Here is a 23,836-nt window from a genome sequence, read left to right on the forward strand (position 1 = left end):
GGCCAAGGGCAACAAATGGATTCTTGGCCCACTGTCACCTCAACTAAGGCTCCCTTCTATTTACGAACTTTCACCAATGGGAAGAGACCCGATATGTATGGAGTCACTAACGAATGATAAGTCAATGGATATGAGTGACCCAGACCCTTTCCCTTCTTTATATGCCTTTTGCGTTTTATGATTTTCTTCGATTAACCACTCGGGGTCAAGGGGTTAGAGGATGGTGTATAAGATATAGCAATGAATTCCCCCTTTTAAGGTGGATCGGTTCATTGCCCACCAGGGGTTGGAACAATCATGGGTTCCGATATGATGAAGAAGGCTCATAGAACCTGTAGAAACCAAGGTGATGGCCATGATGATGGGGTAGAGCTCATGTATTGGCTTTTGCCCACACGCTAATGTTTTTGTCTCAGCCATCTTTTGAATTTTGTAGTACATTTCATGTTGAATGTGGCCATATATGCTTTTAACTTTCTTTTCAGTTGTCATTCCAGGCCATGACCCAAGGTGTGGGCAAGGGGAAGGGGCAAGCTAACCCTATGTGGACCCAATGGAGGGATGTGGACCCAGGTGAGAGAAATGATGGATGGGGTAATAATGAATGGAAAGAGGGAAATATAAGCGGATAAGGGAGTGGGACCGCGCAACCAAAATCGGGGTTTCTCGTAAAATACCACCCCTGAAACCTAATGGTCAGTAAAAGAGATCCCACGGGACTAGAATCCAAGGTTAATTCCTAAAAGGGGTCGAGGGTGTAAAAATTCCACAATCGGAATCCCTACTGCAGCAATTGATGATATTACTCCTATTTGTTAAATTCCTTTATTCAATTTACTTGTGGTTTCCTACGGCAAATATCGTAATACCTACACTGCAGCCTTCACTTAATTAAATATTATGCGAAAACAAGAGACTGAAAAAGAAAGAAAATACAACACAATTGACACCGTTATTTTTGGATAAATGTCCTCGAAAAAACCCAATGCGGGAAAACAGGTGCAACAGATCTGAGGGCTTATTATTATTAAGCAGTATCAAATTCTGAATACCTCTCCAGTTATTCAGTTACAGAGAGAAATATTGGCAGAAAGATTTGTGAGATTACCTCACACAATCACTGAGAAAAATCCTAGTTGATCTGGACCCTGGATGAAGTGCCTCTCACAAGCCCTACACTACCTTTGCGCAGTCCTCACGCAGTCCCTGCATCAACCTCTCTAGGCACTGTGTCACCTAGTTTGTTGATCGATTTGCTACTTAGAGTCTCTGCTCTTAGCCTCCCGATCTCACACCCCAGCTCTCAGCTTTTGAAACTGACTCTCCCCAGCAAAATCTCGAACTCTCTCACCCTCTACGCTGCCTCTGTGTGGCCCTTTGTAGCCTTGTGTCAGCCTGCGTGTCTAGGCTACTGGATCACTCTTTGCCTCTCTCTACTGATGATTCTTCAGCTGAGAAAATCTCTCTCCGGATGTTATCCCTGCCCCTCAACTGCAAGAAATCTCCTTGATCAAAACTTCCTCCTGAGAACTTTTCACTTCATAAATTCGATCTCTTGATCTCTCGGTGTGTTTTCCTCAAGCTCCCTTAAATAATCTTCTCATTGACACTCAACGGCCCAAATTAAAAGCTAATCAATGGCTAAGATCATTTTAGCTTGATCCTCGTCTTCTTCTAGAAGTTACAACCACAATTACATTAATACCCATTAATATTTTTAATTTCCTAAGTTTAAACTTAGGGTCCCATTAAAAAATATTAATTATTTTAATAAATTTGTCTCTGGGTGGAATTTCCCAAAACGCTTTCTGGATTCTTTGGAATACATGTGCCCATGCCTCCCTGCAAAATTTGAGACCTAGAGCACATCCGATGCTACCCCAAATCAACATAGGGGACAGAAGCACAGACCTAGCCCATTCTTTTCGTTGAATCCCCCCATTAATCCATGGCCAGAAGTCTCCATGATAAGCAAACTACAATACTCAATTTCCAAATGACAAGACATACCTTTAGGTTCGAGAGGCCCACCTTCAAACATACAATCATGGCAGATGGACGAGGGACCACATGGCTGGCTTAGGTGGCGGAGAAATGGCAAAATGAGCTAGTTGGTCGCTGCAAGGGGGTGTTGGCTGCCAGTTGAGGACCATCTTGGAGAAAAAAAAATCCTCTTTGGAATATCACCCACAAAATGGTGGGGGTAACAGTAACTATATATGACAGAGAGGTTGACATAATTCTTGGTCGACCTTGGTTTAAAGAATTGGGTAAGTTCATGTTAAACATAGAGAAAAAAAATTGATGTTTTCTCATAAGGGAAAGACGATCACATTTCGAGACATGGCAATGAAGTCAGAATCAATAATGCCCTCATCAGAAGACTTTAAAGATGTTACGAAATTGATGCCTCAAAAGAATCAAAACACAATATCGGAAAAGCAAAAAGAGCTTGAGGAAGTCATATCCAATAAAAACAAACAAACAAAAAATTGTTTAAAAGATCATATCCAGAAACTACTTGCACAAGTCAAAAAGTGTAAAATTAAGAAGCACAAGTTAGAACAAGAAAAGGAAAGTTCTTACAAGAAGCTCAACAAAAGTCTATCAGAAAAAGAAGAGGAAAATTTATGCTTGAAAGGCCTTAATCAAAGGTTATTAGAACAAATCAAGTGTTTAAAAGACGAGAAGCTCGAATGCCAAAATAAATTTGACTTAGAAAATGAGGAACTCTTATGTCTAAAAAATCATAATCAAAGTCTACTCACTAAAATTAAGAAACTCAAAAATGATAAGAAATCATTGAACAACAAATCAGAAGAATTTATTATGGAAGAAGTGTCGCAGTCTTCATTCCACGTTGAAGAAAAAGATACGAACACCAACCCAATCAATATCACAACTCAAGAAAATGACAAACCAATTGAAGGAAAAACATATTCGAATGTTGCAATTCAGACAATAGAAATTCCAAGTGAATATTTTGTAACCAATTCAGCAACATCAGTACCTGAAGTAAATCAAGAAATTGCCACACACATGATAAGAGAAAGTCAAAACAGAAGAACTCCTTATCGACATCTGAATCACAAGAGCAGACTTTTCAATCAATCTACTTATCAGTATCACTCAGAACATAAACAACAAACTTATGTTCCAAGGAATACTGAAGTTTGTACAATCCACTCATGTGATAACAATTCATCACAAGTTTCTAGTCACTGCAAGATTCCACAGAAGATTAACTTAGGATGGTCAGATCCCTTCTCAGTTCGGCAATTTTATTTATCACTCCAAGGATCTTATCATCTTGTGTCAACGAAGATGACAACTCGAAGAATACCGAAATATGCAAATAGTTTACAAGACAAAAAAAAAAGATGACACGCCTTGTCAGCGATAAGCTTTGAGGACAAAGTTTTTTGAAGAGGAAGGCAATTTTATGAATAAAATATATATAAAATAATACAAATAATGTAAACAATAATAATAATAAATAATGATTAATTAGCTAGTAATTAATTAATGAAGAGGTATGTCCCTAAGGACATGACTGTTGGGGAAGAGGTATCTGCTAGGGTATATAAGCAGGCCTTGTTGAAGAATCTAGGGCAATTATAGTTAATGATATTCTTCTTAGCATGATAACTATTTGTGAGGTAGTTTATCTTTAGTTTATTAGCACAATTTTTCTTGATATCATTAGTGTGTGTATTTCTTACTTAATCATATAGTTACCAAAACAAAGAGATAAGAACACACAATGTTGGCCTTTTGTCAGGGCCAAAACCTCTCCCTCTTTGAGAGGAAAACCCACACAAAAATTCCTTTTGTAAAGATTCCAATTGAAGAATACCAAGACCATGACCCTTGACCTATCAAGCCACTCCAAGACCAAGACACCAATCCACTTCTTTGTCACTGTTGAGATCACGATTGCTGCACCACTGAAGACATCACTTCTGCACTAAGGAGATCTTCATTGTTGTTGCACCATGATTGCACCTTCATCAAGATCTTCATCACTGCTGCAACACCATTGTTGCACCTTCATCGAGGTCTTCACCATACCAACGAGATCTTCATATATATGAACGAGATCTGTACCTAAATCCACCGAAATCATGATTGTTTCATAGTTGCATCGTTGAGACAGAGTGTGTTACTTTGAGACCTTCTCATCATGATTATGCCGAGACTATGTGTGCTATTGTGTGATCCTGAAATCACCTTCATCAACGAGACTATAACTATATTCTCCTTGCACCGAAATTTGCCTTGTCACAGTTATGCCGAGAATACATCATTGCTCCTTCTTATTATGCCGAGACTGTGAGAGTGTGCACCCCTGTAATATCCATCCGAAAAATATAGACTCCTTCTCCAACCGAAACACTGTAATATTGTCTTCATCTGAGCTTCCTGTTCTATTATGCTTGTCCAAGTTCCTGTACTTTACTTGTCCGAGATTTCATAGGGGTATACAAAGATTTCACTGTAATTAATAGCGAGATTTCAAAGATATCCAAAGTTACAAAGGCTTATGCGAAGTTTTGTCTCTCTGTGACTCTAGCCGCATATATATAGTGGTTTGTCCTGTATATAAGCCGACTTGTATTCGTGAAGAGATGTGTCACCTTATTATGCAGGCCGACATGAGTGAGTTTAATTCGATTTGTTGGCCGACGTGAAGAGGATTGTGCTTGTCATTTGGAGGGTTGTTAGACACTTTTGTATACATTGAACATAGGCTCTAGACGAGCTCTTTAATTATGACAAATCCTAAAGACATCAAGAAGTCCTCGACCTATGAATGAAATTCCTTGCTCATGAACCCCGTGATGCAAGGAATACAATAAATATATTTTTACATAAAACATAATTACAATGTCATGAAGACCAAACCTAGTTACACTTTCTTCAACAGGGCGTCACCTTCATTTGTAATAATCTCACTTGTATTCAAATATTCTTATATAATATATTATATGTTCCATGATGGACATTCTTATATACCAGATATTCTGAGTATTACACTGTGTATACGAACCTTGTTCGTTACATTTGTATCAGAGCATTCCTCTAAGTATACGAACTTTGTTCGTAACATTGGTATCAAAGCATACCGTTGAAGTATACAAACTTTGTTCGTTACAAGGAGCTCACTCACCACCATACTTGGACCAAAGAAAGAACCTAAGGATCTACTTCAATCTCTTGAATTGCACCTTGCTCAAGAGCCAGTAAAAAACATGGTACATGTGAGAGGCTTGGAGAATGCAAAAGACAACTGTAAGATACCGGTGACCATTGTAAGATTATTGCCCAAGGGAATATCCTTACACTTACAAAGCGAAATCTTCACTATAATTCTAGACACTGGTTCCACATATCAACAACCGAAAGACTGGTACAAGATGTTGAAGAATCTAGGGCAATTCTATGTAGTGTGATTCTTCTTGACTTGAGAACAATTTGTGGAGTCTTTTTACTTTTTCTTATTAGCTTAATCTTCTTCTTATTATTATTAATGCATGTGTGTGTACTTCATCAAACTGCTACCAAAAACATAAGAACAAGAACACAAGATGTTGGCTCTCTGCCAAGGCCAAAACCTCTCTTCTCTTGAGAGGAAAACCCTTTAGTAAGTTTCTCTTATTGAAGCTTCTTATTGATCAATGCCAAACCCTAGACCCTTGACAAGAATATCCTCCAAGCACAAGTCAAGTCCTTCCTTCTTCCTGCACTTTGTTTTCTCGGCACTTCGTCCTCCTACTTCTTTTGGCAACTGGTGATAGACCTTGTTATGCTTAGTTCTAGAAGAGATATTTCTCCTTGATCCTTAGTGAACTCTTTCACATAAGATGATGCCTTCCTTCTCTTAACCAACCGAGCTCCTTCTTGATGTGAAGTTGCAGACTTGATGTGACAGCACTGCAGCCCTAGTTTTTCGCACGTGTGGGAGGTTTCCCTTAGGTTTTGACCCTTTTCTTCTTCGCTTGAGAGAGTCTCTTCTTCGCTATAGTGGGAGGCCTTATAGGCCTTAGTTTCTAGCCCAAACAATGAGAGATGAGCAACTTTGATGTTGCTGCTGTAGTGACCACAAACAACCCTCCTTTTCCTCGCACGTGTGACTGCAATTCACCCTAAAACGGTTATGTCTCCTCCTTCTTCGTTGCACTAGAGGCTCCTTTAAACTCGACTTTTCCACCTTTTATTTGACTTCACTTGCTCGTTGATTTCAGAGGTGATTATAATGTTGTTGGAGTGGACAACCTCTATATATAGAGGATTGTCCCTCCCTTAGGCCGACTTGACTTCCTTTGCATCAATTTTTCCCTTTTGATGACGTCGCTGCATGGAGAGGACTTTGACTTTGCTTGGAGAGATATTCTTATACAAATATATACATGGTGTAACATGCCCTTAAGGGTCTTCAACATTTTCTTTAGACTATTTGACTCACCTATAGCACTTTAACATGTGCTAGACCTATTTCAATGAGCAAGAAACTCATTGACATATATTATAAAAATAATATTTCTTTTTTTGAATAAATACAAATATCAAAATTATATTTATGAAGACCGAACATAGTTACATTTCCTTCAACACAAGATGGTATCCCAAGACAGCAAACAATCAGTCCAGGGATGACCCAATTCCATAAACGCAGAATCCGAGTTGGAGAATCCTCAAGCCCAAACAACCAATACTATGTTTTCCATTCATTGACCACTACCCCATACGCACTATAGAAAGTATATGAGCAACCCCTAATAGCTCCCACCGAGCCCTGATCCAAGTGCACCAAAAGAAGAGAACCATCAACAAAATGGTTATTGATCATTTCAGACCCATCCAAAAGAGTAATATCTAGAAATATCCCTTGCATCCTTTTCTTTTCGATTCCTTTGTCGAGTCTAAAAATTTGTTAATAAGTTTTAACTTTATAATTTAAATTTCAAAGTTTAAATTCTCCATTGTTCCTCACTTATATCATATAATCTTCATATTTCCTGTGCTTCTAAAGTTGCACCATGAATATGAAGCATAATCATAGTCCAAACTACACATTTCCACCTCAAAGGCATAATTAAGGAACAAATTTAGTAACTGCCAAATATCAATATATAATAAATTGCATGTAAGATTCTTTATTATTAGGAGAAGCCAATTAACAATACCATGTGATGTTTTCTTTTTCTACTTAAAAGGAGCTCCCTATGTATTTTCACTCAAAGTTTTGAGAATGCAATCAACAATTCCAAAAGCAAGTTTTAGTGTCCTCTGACCTGTGTTTCCAAGGGACATGTCCCATCCCTAGGAAACATCCCTCCCAACCAGGGAAGGTAGGGAAATGTCCCCAACATCCAGGGACATCCACTTGCTTGGCAAGTGACATCCCCACGCAACAAAACCCAAAATTGGGAGATGTGTCATGTTGACAGCAAGAACAGTAATAATTTTTTACTATGGTCACAGTTCCCCATTTATATTCATTCAACGCTTTGAGAAAGAAAAAACAATTCCAAGAACAAGTTTGTGACCTTTATGTTGATTTTTCTGAATCTAACACATCAGAAATTCCTACTGCATTATCTGGTTTATTTCACCTACTTGTCTATTCCTTAACAAGTTATTTAGCCATATAAATATTGAAAATCAACACAAATGCAGTCTCAACTCATCTACAGATCATGAACTGAAATAACAGACAAACACACAAGGGACACCGTTATTTTTGGACAATTGTCCCCAGAAAAACCCAACTTGGGAAAATTGGTGCATTAGTTCTGAGGGTTTTATTATTAAGCAGCCTTCTTGAGTACAACTAGGGTGCCAAACTAGCTCACCCAACAGAGATATCTATCTGGTAGTAATACCTCTCTTCGAAAGCAAATATTCAGCAAGTCTGCTCCACAAAAACCCTTCCAACACTTCTCTAAGGCTCTACATCAGCCCTCCAGGCCTCTGCATAGCTCTAGAACCCCCTGCATCAGCCCTTTGTTGCTCTACGCTGGCTCTCTGGCCTTTTGTGTCACCCACGCAGGCCCTACTAGCCTCTGCGCAGTCTCTCTAGCCCTCTGCGTGGCTCCTGTTAGCTCTGCATAGCCTCCTCAATCACTACGTTGGCCCTCCGACACTATATCTGCCTTTCTTCTATGCACTTATTGCCCCTCGCTACAACTCAGATCACTTGTTCAAATTTTCTCAACAAACCCCACTCCAAAAAATTGAATTGACTGATCAATCTTGGTGTATCTCCCACTGACCCTCAAGCCTCCTCTTATACTTTTTATGTTGAGTCTTCAACGGCCGAGATTAAATATCTAATCAATGGCTAAGATCAGATTTGGCTTGATCCATGTCATTTAGAACATTCTCACCCAGTTTTATACTAATACATATTAATATTTTAATTTTTCTAAGTTTAGACTTAGGAACTCCATTAAAAATATTAATTATTTTAATATCTCTCTAACCGGGTGGAATTTCTCCAAACCATTTCTGGGACTTGGAGATCTCATGTGCTTTAGCCTCTCCACCGATTTTCATGGCTAAAGCACATCCGATTCTACCCCAAATCAACACTCCCTCTTAGTGAGGAATGTGCTCTAGTAATGCTCCACCACTAAACATCACCCTGATCATCCGGCACCAGTACCTGTGCTGATGCTTGGCCTACTACCCAACATCCTCTGCACTACTGCCTCCTATACTGTTGCCCATGGCTCTGCCACTGCCACTGCTACATCTGTACTATAGCTCCCTCTGCATCTGTGCTACTGTTGGTCCTTCCTCCCAACGCTGTGTTTGCACTGCAGTTCGCTTTCATCATGTTGCATCGTGCCGCGCATAGCACTACCACTGCTAATTGTTATACTTCAACTCAGTTACTGAGAAGTAAGTAACTGATCTACCCAACTACTGACATCCTTGTCAGGCTAGAAGCCCCCTGATGTTGAAGCTACCTTTGCTGCTATCCTGTGCTCCCTCTACTGCCTCTACATTGCTGCAACATCTTTGTGCCTCTCGCACTGCTACAACCGTCTTTGTGCCTTTCTGCACTGCTACAACCACCTTTGTTCCTCTCGCACTGTTGCAACCTTCATTGCGCTGCTAGAGACCACTACACTCTAGCACTGCCTTGTCACTCCATCTGTATCTTGCTTCTACCGACATCCATCATCCTGCTACTGTCTCTCGGGGCTCCCGTAGTCGGATATGATCCAAGAGTTTGGGTACCTCAAGGATCCTACCCCTCATCTTTTGTAGTCCTCCTGACTACAGCTCGATGTCTCCCCACCTCTTCTCTAGAGGTGCATGAGCACTCATGGCACAGTCGTCATCCGTCTCGACTTCTTTCTCTGCCTTAGCCAGAGCTGCCTTGGAGTCAGAAGCCTCTCCCTTATTCTTCTTCCTAGGACACTGGGTTGCATAATGACCCAACTCCCCACAATGGAAGCACTTCACCTTGGAGATGTCCTTCTTCTTCCTCTTCCCTTGTTGTCCTGCAAATGCCAAAGCTGCATCCTCCTCCTCCTCTTTCTTGATTCGACCTCCTTTGCTGCTACTCCCCGCCTTGGTCAGTGGTCTGATCTCTTCTTGGCGAAGAGCTGCCCACATCTCTTCCCATCTTGGAAGAGTCGCTCTGCCCAAAATGCTTTGGACAAATGTCTCCCAATCCTCGGAGACTGCATTCAAGGCGGTCCTCACCATGAACTCCTGATCCAGCATGGCCCCTATGGAAGTAAGTTGGTCCCGAATCTCCTGCAACCTACTGAGGTATAGATCTATCTGCTCCCCCTTTTGCATCTAATACGACCGTAGTTGATTCTCTAGTAGCATCTTCCTCTGCACGGAAGTGCCCTGATACAATGTCGTCAAGGTATCCCACATCTCCTTTGTCGTGTTCTTCTCGACAATATGTTGTACTACATGATCCTTGACCCCATCAAGGATTATGCACTTTGCCTTGGCCATTGCATCCTCATACCTTTCATTATCAGCTGGGTCAACTGGGATAGCCACAGTTCTCAAGGCGAAGCCCTTGATGCGATGTCTATCTAGAATAGACAAGATCCTGGCCTTCCAGATGACAAAGTTGGAGGCCCTGTCCAACCTGTCCTGATCCCTCAATCCGTTCATTGCCATCTCCGCTCTTCTTCTCGACTCCCTCTGAGTCTTGACTTCCCTCCTGGAAGTTCTCTCCTAGACTCCCTCTGAGTCTCGATTTCCCTGCTAGAAATTTTCTTGCCAACTGTCGATCCGCTCCTCTCCGATCCTCTTTGCAATTGCAACTTGGATCTAGATTTTTTGGCTAGAAATCCCTCAAGGCATCAGCTCCCTCTACCTTGGTTTTGTCTCGTTAGGTACTATTCTGCTTCGACAACAATAGCACCCCACCAGCTTCCCAATCCACAATATGCCCACAGCTCCCTAGGCCCCACCAGCTGAAGAAACTGAGCCTCTTAGCTCTGCGCAATCCCAGCAAAGGTTGAATCACTCCTTTGGCCAACTGCGTCAAGCCTACCAGTAGGATGATGTGGCTCTTCGTGAGCTTCTTCTGCCTCTGTCTGCTTCTGCGTTGGCCCTCTCTCTAGCACGAAATGATGACGCAGGGCCTCTGTGTTACTCCTCTACTGCTTTCTGCTTAGGTGCAGCTCTGTCTCTCGGGACAGCTGCTATTGTTGCAGATAATTCTAATTACACTAGTGCCTTCAGTCCTCCTGTGATCTACAATCCTCTGATACCATGTTGATTTTTCTGAATCTAACACATCAAAAATTCCTACTGCATTATCTAGTTTATTTCACCTACTTGTTTATTCGTTAACAAGTTATTTAACCATATAAATATTGAAAATAAACACAAGTACAGTCTCAACTCATCTACATATCATCAACTGAAATAACAGACAAACACACAAGGGACACCGTTATTTTTGGACAATCATCCCCGGAAAAACCCAACTTGGGAAAACCGTTGCAGCAGTTCTGAGGGTTTTATTATTAAGCAGCTTTATTGAGTACAACTAGGGTGCCAAACTGGCTGACCCAACAGAGGTATCTATCTGGTAGTGATACCTCTCTTCGGAAATAGATATTCAACAAATCTTCTCCACAAAAATCCTTCCAATGCTTCTCCGAGGCTCTGCGTCAGCCTTCCTAGCCTCTGCGTAGCTCTGGAACCCACTGCATCAGCCATTTGCTGCTCTGCGCTGGTCTCTGCCCTTCTGCGTCACCCACACAGGCCCTACTAGCCTCTGCGCAATCTCTCTGGCCTTCTGCGTGACTCCTATTGGCTCTGCATAGCCTCCTTAATCACTCCGCTGGCCCTCCGGCACTATCTCTGCCTCTACTATGCACTCACTGCCCATCGCTGCAACTCAGATCACTTGTTCAAATTTTTTCAGCAAACCCCGCTCCAGAAAATCGAACTGACTGATCAATCTTGGTATATCTCCCACTGACCCTCAAGCCTCCTCTTATGCTTTTTTTGTTGAGTCTTCAACGACTGAGATTAAATTTCTAATCAACGCCTAAGATTAGATTTGACTTGATCCATGTCAATTAGAACATTCTCACCCAGTTTTATATTAATACCCATTAATATTTTTGTTTTCCTAAGTTTAGACTTAGAAACTCCATTAAAAATATTAATTATTTTAATATCTCTCTAACCGGGTGGAATTTCCCCAAACCATTTATGGATCTTGGAGATCTCATGTGCTTTAGCCTCTCCACCAATTTTCATGGCTAGAGCACATTCGATGCTACCCCAAATCATCACTTTAACCAGTTTGACAGTAAATATGTTCCTGTCCAAAAGAGAACAAGAAAGGAAACATCCCCAACAACTAGGGGCATCCCCACACCATAAAACCCAAAATCAGGGAAAATGCCATGTTAGAAGAGCTGTCCCTTTCAAAAACTCACAACATAAAAATGTTGACAGCAACAACAGAAGTAAATATTGAATATGGCAGCAGCAAGAGGTAGTTAAAACCATTTTTCCTCAGTGGACCAAGGCCAGAAACAATTTTTCATGTTTAAATTTGAGTTTATATTTTATTCCATTCTTACATCATGTCAACCAATCCTCTAACTGACTTCAATCTTATTATTGCACTGGTCAATAATCATATTATGTTATGTTTTATATTTTACTGTTTTAGATCAATTTTGGTTCTGTTAACATTTCTGAATTTTTTTGTGATGAATCTCCATGTACCCCCACACCCATCCCTGCACCAATGTACTCTAGCAACTTGGCCATTAATGTATTCAAAAGTTCTGACCATTTTTCTTTTAATCTTGCACCAACTTTGATCACATAATGTAGTTCTTGTTCCAGGGAAAAGAATTTAAAACCTGCCATTTATCTGGATAGAACAAAATGTGTTGAAATTTCCAAGCCTAACTGTTAGAAACCCTTCATGTACTTTACTGCTTTATTCCTGCCTACTTGTTCTGTTAATTAACAAGTTATTTACCATGTAAATACTGGAAATAAATACAAGTACATGTTCAACACATTATAGATCATCAATTGAAGGAAAAACAAGCAAACAAGTGAAAGTTATTTTTGGACCAATGTCCCCGGAAAAACCCAATGCGAGAAAACCGGTGCAGCTATTTGAGGGTTTTATTATTATGTAGTTTCTGAATACAATTTGGGTGCCAAAACCGGCTCACCCAACAGAGAATAATCTCAGCAGCAATACCTCTCTACTTGGAAGCAGAAACCCCGAATGACCAATCTAGCAGCTCTCAGCTCCAATCTGCCCCACGGAAATCCCAGTGTCTGCCTCTAGGGATTGCGTCAACCTCTCTCTAGCTTAGTGTCAGCCCAGCATCACCCCTCCTTGCCTTGCGTCAGCATCTAGAGGCTCTACGTCACACCTACGTTGGCTCTCTCAAGCATTGCGCAGCTCTTGGCTGCCTCTACGTGGGCCCTGGCTAGCTCTGCGTCCCTCTATCTCAGCTTCTACGTTGCTGCTCTGGTACTCTCTCTGCCTCTCTGCTTCTGTATTCACTGCCCCTCAGTTGCAACTCAGATCACTTCACTCAATTTCCTCAGCAAACCTCGCCCCAAAAAATCAAGTTCTTGATCTCTATGTGTGTGTTCTCCAAGTGACCCTCAAGCCTCCTCTTATACTTTTCTCGTTGACAATTCAACAGCCAAGATTAAGTCCCTAATCAATGACTAAGATTAACTTTGGCTTGATCCATGACTTTTGGACCCTTCTAACACAGTTTTATATTAATTCACATTATATTTTATTTTCCCTAAGTTTAGACTTAAGAACTTCATTAAAAATATTAATTATTTTAATATCTCCCAAACTGTTTAGAATCTTCCCAAACCATTTATAGGAATTGGAGATCTCATGTGCTTTAGCCTCTCCACCAATTTTCGTGGCTAGAGCACATCCAATGCTACCCCAAATCAACAGAATGGAAGCTGACCAAGAGTCAAGACATTGTACAAAGAGCAAAGAGCATTCATGAAATATGCAGATTAAGGCGTAAACTGCCTAATTAAAATATTGAAAAATTGGAAAGATGAGAATTGGGAATGATAAGGCAGATGGAGAAGATAGAAGCTGATGTTCTGTATGCAAACACATCTTTATTTTTTTTTTGACAATAACGCGTAGTTTTTATTTATGATTCGGCAAAACCACTGTCAAGGGCTTTAACAGGGCTTCTCTGTAATTCATTGTTACAGATTTGTGATTGATTGCTTGAAAGTGCTCTTATCAGCAGATTTCTGTTGTTCCTTTTCTGCTGTTCTTTTTCTGTTGTTCCTTTTCTGTTGTTCTTTTTCTGTTGTTCCTTTTTTGTTGTTCCTTTTCTGTTGTTCCTTCTCTGCTATATTTTTGTTGTTCCTTTTCTGTTGTATTTTCTGCTATTCCTTTTTCCCGATGGAACAGCTCTTGCATTTCTTTGTTGTTCCTTTTCCAACGGATCGACTCTTGGATTTTCCTGCTGTTCCTTTTCCAAAAAGAACAGCCCTTGCGTTTTTGTTGTTCCCCTTTGTTAACTGATCACAGGCGCAGCGCATCAACCTTGGTGAAGATCCGCTGCTTTTGCTTTCCGAGATGAAGATCTGCTTCCTAGTTTGCAGAGAGGAGACCCAACGCGGGGAGAGCCAGATCATCCCAAGAATCACTGCGATTTATTTTTGATCTGGTGGAGCGTTATAAAGAGTTCAAGAAACCCAAGAGCGGAAACTGGTCTTGAGGAGGCCCTCGAGAACACCCCAACACCTACCCAGACGCAACAGTGATTTCCAGCGACGAACAGAGATCGAAATGCCAAGGTTGCATTCTAAACTTCCCTTGTGAGTGAGTCTATTGATCCTAACAACGACCAGCACAGAATGGTTCGATCCCGAGGTCTGGAGAATTTGAATCAACAAATGCTCAAAGAAACAGAGGTCCAGACATCTCTAGAATTAAGGAATGATGCAGTCTGATTCCACATCAAAAACTAACAGAGGTCTCCTACTCCTGAGAGAGCCTAGGTTGGCTGCCAAGTCTGCCTGTGAGTTTAACTTCATCAGAACATGATAGAAGAAGATTTTGTGGAACTTGGGCAAACAGAAGTCTGATTTTTTTGAGGATGGGGGCTAACTGCACCTGAGAAGGGATCTTTTGAGAGTTCATAGCCTGTATAATTAGTCTGGAGTCTCCAAAGACTGAGATGGAGAGGAGGTTCCTCTTGAGAGCTAGATTTAGACCCTGCCACAGAGCAAGAGCCTCCGCTCTGTTGTTTGTTTCATGCCCCAGACCCCAAGCAAAGCGCAGCTCAATTGAGCCACCTGGGCTTAAGATAACTCCACCGCCACCCGCCTTTCCTGGGTTGCCTTTAGAGGCCCCATCGAAGAAAAGGCAGTGATCATCCAGAGCAGATCTCCATTTGATGAATTCCTATTCTTCCAGACGAATTTCCCAGTGAGAGGTGGCTTTAGCAGGAGGAATGGGTCTGTTCTGGTGATTTGGGACAAGCTCTTTTAACCATTGATCTTCCTCACTGTCCAGAATCGTGCCATTTCTTATGGTGGGGTTGGTTTCTAAGGCCTCCCCCAACAGAGCTTTGATCTTAGTGATAATTCTGATCGGGTTACAACTCTCCTCCCTAAAAATTCTGTTGTTCCTCTCCAGCCACAGTTTCCAGCATGTGAATTTGGGGATCCACATCCAGGCAGTCTTGAGAAGGCTTTTTTTGGAGAGACAGAACGGGGATAATTTGGCCCAGTTTCTTAGCAGGTCCTGAGTATTTCCTGGAAGCTCTATTTTGTCTAATCCTAACATCGAGACACCCCTCCAGACTTCTTGAGCAAAGGGGCACAATAAGAACAGGTGGTTAGCTGTTTCTTCATCCGAAACACAAAGAGGGCATCTGGAGGGACCTTCCATTCCACACTTCCTCAGGTTATCTCTAGTGAGGATACTTTTATGTGCCAACGTCCAGCAAAAAAAGTCAATTTTGGGGAGGGCAGGGAAAGACCAAATAAATTTCCATTGAGTTGGCTCTGAGGGGACGCTAGGGATAGCCACCATACTTTTATAACCTTCTACTGCTGAGTAAGAGCCGAGAGAGAACCCCACCCTCTTTTGTCCTTAGAGGAGGCCTTTAAGGGATATTTTCCTTGGAGCAAGTCCAACAATAAATTGGCTTCACCATCCAGCCAATGGGGGACCTCCCCCAAATTCCAACCATCCCATAGACTATCAGCATCATTTGTCCAATTGGGCTGCCAAGTCCCGCATTTGGAGACCTCCTTCCAAGAAAGGCTTCTTAATAGTGTCCCAATTTACTAAATGGAGCCTTCTTTCATTATTTTTCCCTCCCTCCCAAAGAAATCTTCTCAGGAGACCATCCACTTTGCTAGTAAAGGTTTTAGGGGCTAAAAGGATGGAGTTCTGATAAACCGGGAGACTTATGAGAACTGATTTCATAAGGATTAACTTCCCAACGTTATTCAACCATGAGGCTCCCCAAGCTTGTATTCTGAGTTTTAGCTTGTCTAGCAAAGGCATCCAGTGAACAACCTTAGGATTTGATTTGAAGATTGGGATCCCAAGATACTTAAATGACTCCTAGGTCAGGGTTCTTTCCATTTCTAAAAGCCTGGCTATGTCTGTCAAATCCTTGATCGAGCAATTCCAGCCATAGATTGTGCTTTTTAGATAGTTAATCTTGCTGCCTGAAACCTCCTTATAAATGTCCAGCTCCTTCTTGAAGGTTCTAGCAGAATTTATGCTAGCTCCTCCAAGCAATAAAGTATCATCAGCAAACTGGGCATGATTTATGTCTTTAACATTGTGAGCCATTCTCAGGCCTGGCAGAGTTTGGATCTGTTGACAGTAGTCTAGCTGGAAGCTGAGCACCGAAGCTTGAATGGCGTAGAGAAGCGGGGACAAAGGGCAACCTTGTCTTAGCCCCCTCGAGGCCTGGAAGAATTCCATTGAACGACCATTAACCAGGGGCACTATCCAAGGGGAGGCAATGCAGGCTTTCACCCAAGTTATGAGAACTTTTGAGAAGCCAAATTTCTCCATCACAGAAAACAGGAAATCGTGTCTCACCCTGTCAAAGGCATTTGACAAATCAAGCTTAATCACCATGCCTTTCTCTTTTCGATGACAGCTTGAATGAATTGCTTCTTGCACCAGCACAATATTGTCAAGAATCTTTCTCCCTTTTATGAATCCTCCTTGGTTTTCGGGGATGATGACCGGCAGAATTTTCTTAATACAACTGGCTATTATTTTTGTGATCAGCTTATAACTTGTGTTACACAAAGAGATGGACCTAAATCTGCTGAAATCGGTGGCGCCTTGTCTTTCAGAATCAAGGCGAGGAAGGTCGAGTTGGTACTGCCTCCAATCTTCGTACAAGTCTGAGATTTACGGATCATTCTCAGAGGGTGTTTTTTTATTGTAGGCCAGCAAGTCAGGTAGAACCTTGCTGTGAACCCATCAGGGCCCAAGGCTTTGTCCGGGTCCATGCAATCCAAAGCTTTTTTAATCTCATACATACTGATCGATGCAGTCAGCATAATATTGTCAGAATCTTGAACACATTGAGGAATAAGATCAATCGGATAGGCTTGAGACTCAATAGGAGGGTCTTCCAGGGCAGAGTAAAGATCTTTGAAGAAGGAGTGAGCTGCTTGCTTTATGCCTTCAGAATCTTTAACCACAGTGTTTTGATAGTGAATTTCATTTACCGTTTTGAATTGCTTGCGAGCTTCAGCTTGCTTATGGAAGTAGCTTGTATTTTTGTCTCCAGCCTTTAACCAAAGATTTCTGGACTTCTGTCTCCAGAACTCTTTTTCATCCCTACTTGCTCTATGGAGATCTTTTTGCAGTTCTACTTCTTTTTGAAGAAGGGATTGAGTTACATCATAATTCTCCATTGTTAATTGATGGCCTTCTAGACTATCATGCAACTCCTTTCTTTTGGCGGTGGGCGTTTTCAGCCTTTTAGCCCACTCCTTGAGCTCCCTTTTAAGTCTTCTCATTTTTTCTTCCCACACAAAGAAAGGGGATCCTTGGACTTGCTGGTTCCAGGCCTCGGAGACCACGTCCTGGAATCCTTCTTGATGAATCCAAAGAGAGCTGAATCTAAAGGGAATGGGCCCAAGATTTCCATCCAAGGAGAGCTCAAGCAGAATGGGTTTATGGTCAGAGGTGTAGTTCGGCAGAATTTTAGAGGTGGCCATTAGACCACAGGTCAAGAAGGAGGATTGGACTAGAAATCTGTCCAGACGAGCAACAATGTGGTCGGGGCCTATCCTTTTGTTTGACCAGGTGAATTTTCCTGTTGTGGGCTTGATATCCTCCAATTCCCAATCTAAAATGATGTCTTCAACCCGTGCTCTAGCTGGATCCCTGACCAGCGAGCCTCGCTTTTTCTCTTCTGTGGCTAACATAACATTCATATCACCTGCAATAACAATATTTTCTGGATTGTGCAAGAAAAGATAGGCCTGAAGCGAATCCCAACAAATTTTTTTCTCAAATGGTAAGACCGGAGCATAAAGATTGAACATACTTACTTGGTGGCCAGATTCTTTATGGAGGAGCTTAGTGAGTAGCCAATGGGGGCAACATTCTTCGTGAATCAAATCATATTTGGAGCTGTCCCAAAAGGAGGCAATCCCTCCAGAGGCGCCTCTAGCGCTGACTGCTCTCCCTTGGCCTTTATGCCAGAATGATTTGCTTGCTTGGAGGAGTAGAAGGTACTCCATTTTTGTCTCCTAGATGAGAAGGATTTCAGGAAAGTACATCCTTACAATGTCTTTCAGAGCTTCTTCTTTCAACCTGTTGCCTAACCCTCTACAGTTCCAGGAGACGTATCTCATTATTTACTAGCTTGGAAGGTTGTGGCTCCTCTTGGAGCCTGACCATGCTTGCGCTTAGATCTGTTATTCATCATTCCTTTGAGAGTTGTCTGAGAGCCTTGGAGGACATCTAGGTAAGTTTTTTCCTCTCTCTATTTCTTCTTGGACTTTCGACCCCTGGCCGACTTGAGAGGGGTGACTTGCGAGCTATCTGAATCTGAGACTCCATCTTCTGAATCTCCCTCAGAGTCGGAGCCCAGATTGAAGTGCTCCTCGTTTTCTTCTTTTCCCCTTGTTCAACCTCTGTTGGAGGAAAAGTTGACTTTGCCTCGACTTCTTTCACTTTCTTCGGCGGGTCTTCTGGTTCCTCTTGGGTCCCAATGGCATCTGTGTTTTCCCCAAAGGAAGAACCCTCTTTTGGAACTTCTTTGGCTTTTGGTTTGGGCTGGGGCTTCACCAATGACCCTGAATTTTTCTTCTCAGTTGGTTTTGGGACTGCCTTGCCCTTTTTTATTTCTTTCCATCCTTCTTCGTCCACTTTGTCCCCGGCTAGGGCTTTTGGGCAGTTTCGTTGGAAGTGTCCATGTTCATGACAGATTCTGCATTTGAAAGGCAATTGCTCATAGTCCAATTTTTTATAGTGGTGCCATTCTCCAACTGTAAGTTTTATCGCTTCGAGCAGTCCAGCTTCCAGATCGACTTCCACACAGATTCTTGCGCAGGTATATTGGCCCTTGTTATCTGCTTTGTCAATGAAGCGGCCGAGACCATTTCCAATCTTCTGCAGGGTGTGATAGCTCCAGCAGTGGATCGGAAGATTGGGGAGCCGGACCAAGACTAGGACTTCTTTAGGGGTGTCGATTGAGGGATCGAAGTCGGGGGTCCACTTATTAAGATACAGACCTTGATTTCCCATAAAATATGGATCGTTTCTGAAAACCAAATCTCGATCTTCTTTGGAGGTGAACTCGAAAATGAAATACCCTCTTCCGACAACATAGCAGATCACATTGTTTTCTAGTTGGGGCCTCCAGTTGCGTTGGATCCAGTCGTCTGTTGTTTTTGTAGAGGGCCAGCGTCCCATAAATTGTCCTACCAACCCTCTGTCAGCCAGTGCTAGGGCGATTTTCATCGGTTGTTCTTCTGGCAGGGCGATCTCAGGAATTTCCTCCAGTTTTTTGATGAATTTCGGGACTTCTGGAGTCAAACGCTTCTTCCCTTTCTGCGAGAGCAGTCTTCTGAATGCTTCTTCTGAAGAGATTGGCGGGGTGGGAGAGGGCTCCCCACCCCTAGGTGCACTCATGGCGGCAGCTACGCTCCTCTGCTAAAAACCGGAGGAGGAAGGCAGAGCCCGATTGCGGGGATGCCGGGAAGGAATGAGGGCCCAACAGCAGGGGTTGCCAGGCAGGAGGCCTACGAAGGGCCACAGGGGGTGAGGAAGCAGGGGCGCAGGAGCTCAGAACGCGCGCGCAGCCTTTAGTTACTGCTACTCTCTAGCCTATATGCAAACACATCTTTATTATGCATCATATTGTACATGAGTTATTTGTATGTCTCAATTTTGGGATAATGTTCTAGTATTACGTCTTTATGATACCTCCTATACACTCCATCAAAAATTGAATTCAACAAAGCCTGACATTTAACTGCCACATCAACTAGTCTAAGAAATAGCTTGAGTGAATGGCTACATACAAAAGTGCCCACTGAAAGCCAACAATCTTCATATATAAACCATTTGAACAAGCCCTTATTGTTTATAAAATATAATTACCATACAACACATGTTAACAGCAAAGCCTTCAGAACTGAAGAATAGTACACCCATTCACCATGACCAAGCAGGGATTAGTAGAAAATAAGAACAGACTACAAAAGTAAAAGACAGGTTTTATTAATCATGTATTCACACGTTTTACATTTTAATAGTATTGATATGTTTCATATGACATGAAGTATACATGTCAATATTGTCATCCATTCAAGTACTCACCGGAAGAAACTTTGTGGACTTTTTCATGATAGCACGTGCACTCCCAAGGCAACCAAAGTACTGCAGCAACATAAACAATTCAACTAACATCAAGAACTGTTCAGATATTAAAAATTGAAGTGCTACAAACCGAAAGTGGCTTTCGAAACAGAAGGACAACAAATAATATATGAACTCACAATCCATATAAATGCTAAACCAGGAAACTTGACTACTTCACACAGATCAATTGAACCTTCTTAATAACAGAGGACTCAATGTCAAACCTGAGCTAAAACCCAACCCACAAGCCAATCTATGTCACTACGATGATTGCAAATCAATAGTGCATGTTCTTTTCCTGCACATAAATATATCAAATCAGGATAGGTTTATAACCAAAAAGCCCTCAAAATAAAGTACAAATATAATTTAGACATGACGTCTTTGACACTGAAAAGAGTCAACAATAGCATTTACTACTTACCCATGAGCTGCCATGTATCAGGGTCTGTATAGACACAAATCTGCAATGACAAATATCTTAGCATTATTTATAAAGTAGAATTAAAAAGAATTATAATGCAGAATCACATGAACATCTGTGCACTAAAAAAACTTCACTCATTTCTTGCTTTTCAGGTCAACAGTTTGTAAACTAGATCATTTTGAGCCAGCAGCTATATTGCAGAATTTGTCACACAGACTTTCCCCGATATGTTTCAAGTCTTGAAAATATACAGCAATGGTATCAGAGTGGCAAAGTTGAATAACAGTCCATGGGGATCTACAAAGGCATCTTTCATTTAAATTGCAAAGATTGACAATTTGGTACTTTTGGAAGCATCAGCATTGCATGGAAACTCTTGTAACTAAAGCCAAGAAGTGATGGAGTAATTTAAAATTTTATATTCAAAATCATATTCATCAAACAAGCCTCCATAAAATTTTATTAATTATCATGCCCTGAAAAGTAATTGGTATAAGTTCACCAGGGAATAAGCATTGAAACATCAATTGAGTGCCAATTCCCCATCATACTTCTTTCCTTAATGGACTCACCAAAGGTAGATTCTATTTTTTCCTGGTTAAGATGCATGCTTCCTTCCTACCCTGTTTCAGAATCCAAACAGCCTTACTCGTGATGCTAATAAAATAAGATCTGCAATAATGTCCCATATACCAGTACACTCAAAGGGAAAAGATAAGATAACTGAATTACTGTCTGATGATGGACCACAAAAGTAGGTTAATGGGACTAACTAAGGACTATAAGCAGTATGGGTACAATGTGGGAGTGCAACCGCATCTCCTAGAAAATGTTGAAAATAACATAATGAAAGAAACATACATGAATACAACGTCAGAGCATATGTATAAGTCTATAAGACCGTGACAAAGGTACAGTGATACAAAATACTAAGTGAGTTTGTCCAAGACTGGAAAAGTGGACAACTCAAGAACTGTTCAAGAGAGAGTGTGTGAGAGAGAGATTTTACAATGAAGCCAATGTTGTCAAGGTCTCCTCAGTCTAATGAACAAGGGCAAGGGGTGTGAACTGGGAACTAGCTCATTGTCGGACTTCTCTACCTTCTTCCATATTGTGACTAGAGATGCTTAGCCCTCTTCATCTAGGAGATATTAGACACAAATCTCAGATCCTACATACCCCGCCTCACTCGGGGACAATTCGGACAATCACATCATACTTTCAAGTTGATCTGGTTGATCAGAGCAACAAGCGACGAGCTGAGTTCCATGGTATTTCAGATAATAGAGCAGTGAGACCTCAAGTCTCCCCTCAGACCCCCCCCTTTGGGAGGCCAACTGGTACCCTCAACATCGTTGCGAAGTGAGCCGAACAGCACATCAATTGACTTACACACAGAGCATGAAAGGATTTAGTACCAGACACTTGACGTAGAAGACATTTGATATAGATCCCAAAGAGGGTCAATGAGAGGGGGCACCCCGGCTTCACCCCAATAATACTCTCGATGAAGTTGCAAAGGTCATATGTCATCCTAAGGCATCCCAAAACTGACTCATACATCTCATGAGGGTTGCTTCTTAGATATGCCAATGCCACAAAGTCTCTAGAACAATGTCTCCCTCTGAATTGTGTAAAACGCTTTTTTAAAGTCTACAAAACAACTATAAACCCTCAAAGAGGGATGACGAGCCTCCTCAAATATGGCTCGAAGTGTGAAGATGTGATCAATCATCTAGTAGTAAGGCCGCAAACCTGATTTTCCTCTAGATCTAAGATGACGGCACTCAAACTCCTCAAAGAATCATTGGTGTAAGACTGTGGTGTAAAGATTAGAGATGTATGACCCAACATGATAGTTAAATAGATGTTAATATCTTAACTACTCCTTAATTTGTGGATTGGATTAAAAATGTGTCTAGTCCAAGAAGGAAGGGAAAAAGCCTAAGCATACCACATGATTAAATAAATCAGTGATACTGGACTCAAAAGATTGGATGCCATGCTTAAGAAATTTGGCCCAAAGCCCTTCCCCATTAGCTCTTCTATTGGTGCACAAAGCTCTAACTACTCCCCTAATGTCCCATTCAGAAAAAAGATGGCAAATGAAGGGATGGGAGGTTGTCCAAGAATGTCATAAAGGGAGGTTGTGTGGGAGAACATCGTTTGGGGGTCAAGGTCAAGCAAAATGGCATGGTGTTTAGGAAAAAGGGGGCACCATAAGGTTTTCAGGGAGTGGCAATAAATAAACCCCTCAAGAAATACTCCCCAGTTTTAGTTGTATTAATATAGTTTTAAAGTTCAAATATGATTTAGAAGGAATATGAATTAGACTCTCAGAAATTATTAAATTTAAGATGGAATCATGATGGACCAATGGTGTTTTCTACTTCAATGGCCATGCATTCAGGTTGACCTTCAAAGCTTGCGTTATGTGAGAACTACCCAATAACAAGGTATTTCATTAAATCAACTAGCATGTAATTCAATGTGTATACAACAAAATGGATCTATTAAGAGATAAAATTAAAATTTAAGTGGGTGAATCACCTTTGGATGGTATGGTCTTTGATATTCTCCTACAAGGTCATTGTGTTTGCAACTTTGCATGGTTGTTGATCTACCAGGGTTTGCCCTCCAATCTTTTCAATCATAGAAACAAAATGTTAAAACAAAATAAATTAATCTCCTATGGATTTTCTTAAAGCCCCTACACCAAAGTTGGTCTCAGTGCACGGTAATCATCATCATCATCATCTCATATATCCAAGGAAAATCTTGCGGAATCCCCATCTTCCCTCAAAATTCGAGGTGGAAATTACTTCAACCACCAACAACAATAGTAGTTGGTAACTATTTTTTTTTTAATAAAATGGTTGATGGGGGACTAGCAACCTCCCCAGATATGCGCAACACTCTGCAAGCCACATAATAGTTGGTAACTATTATCGATCAAATCAAGAGTGTTGCTAAGGTCTTAACAACCTACTAAACAGGAACACACAGAGCAA

At 41.4% G+C, this 23,836-nt stretch overlaps 1 protein-coding gene across 1 annotated transcript in view; it reads right to left on the minus strand.

Moving 5' to 3' along the window:
- LOC149170637 (1-acyl-sn-glycerol-3-phosphate acyltransferase PLS1-like) overlaps positions 1-23,836 on the minus strand; it is a 127,162-nt gene that overhangs the window by 25,208 nt on the left and 78,118 nt on the right. Inside the window, exons 3-5 of the mRNA XM_089427328.1 lie at positions 20,823-20,862; positions 20,623-20,696; positions 20,357-20,416 (exon numbers count right to left, since the gene is read on the minus strand). Of these exons, the coding sequence (XP_089283454.1) occupies positions 20,357-20,416; positions 20,623-20,696; positions 20,823-20,862 (174 nt within the window). The remainder of the gene's footprint in view (positions 1-20,356; positions 20,417-20,622; positions 20,697-20,822; positions 20,863-23,836) is intronic.

The sequence above is a fragment of the Pinus tabuliformis genome, chromosome 4_2 (genome assembly GCF_031772625.1).
Source record: "Pinus tabuliformis cultivar Carrire ecotype Pingquan chromosome 4_2, CPIR1, whole genome shotgun sequence".
NCBI classification, from domain to species: domain Eukaryota; kingdom Viridiplantae; phylum Streptophyta; class Pinopsida; order Pinales; family Pinaceae; genus Pinus; species Pinus tabuliformis.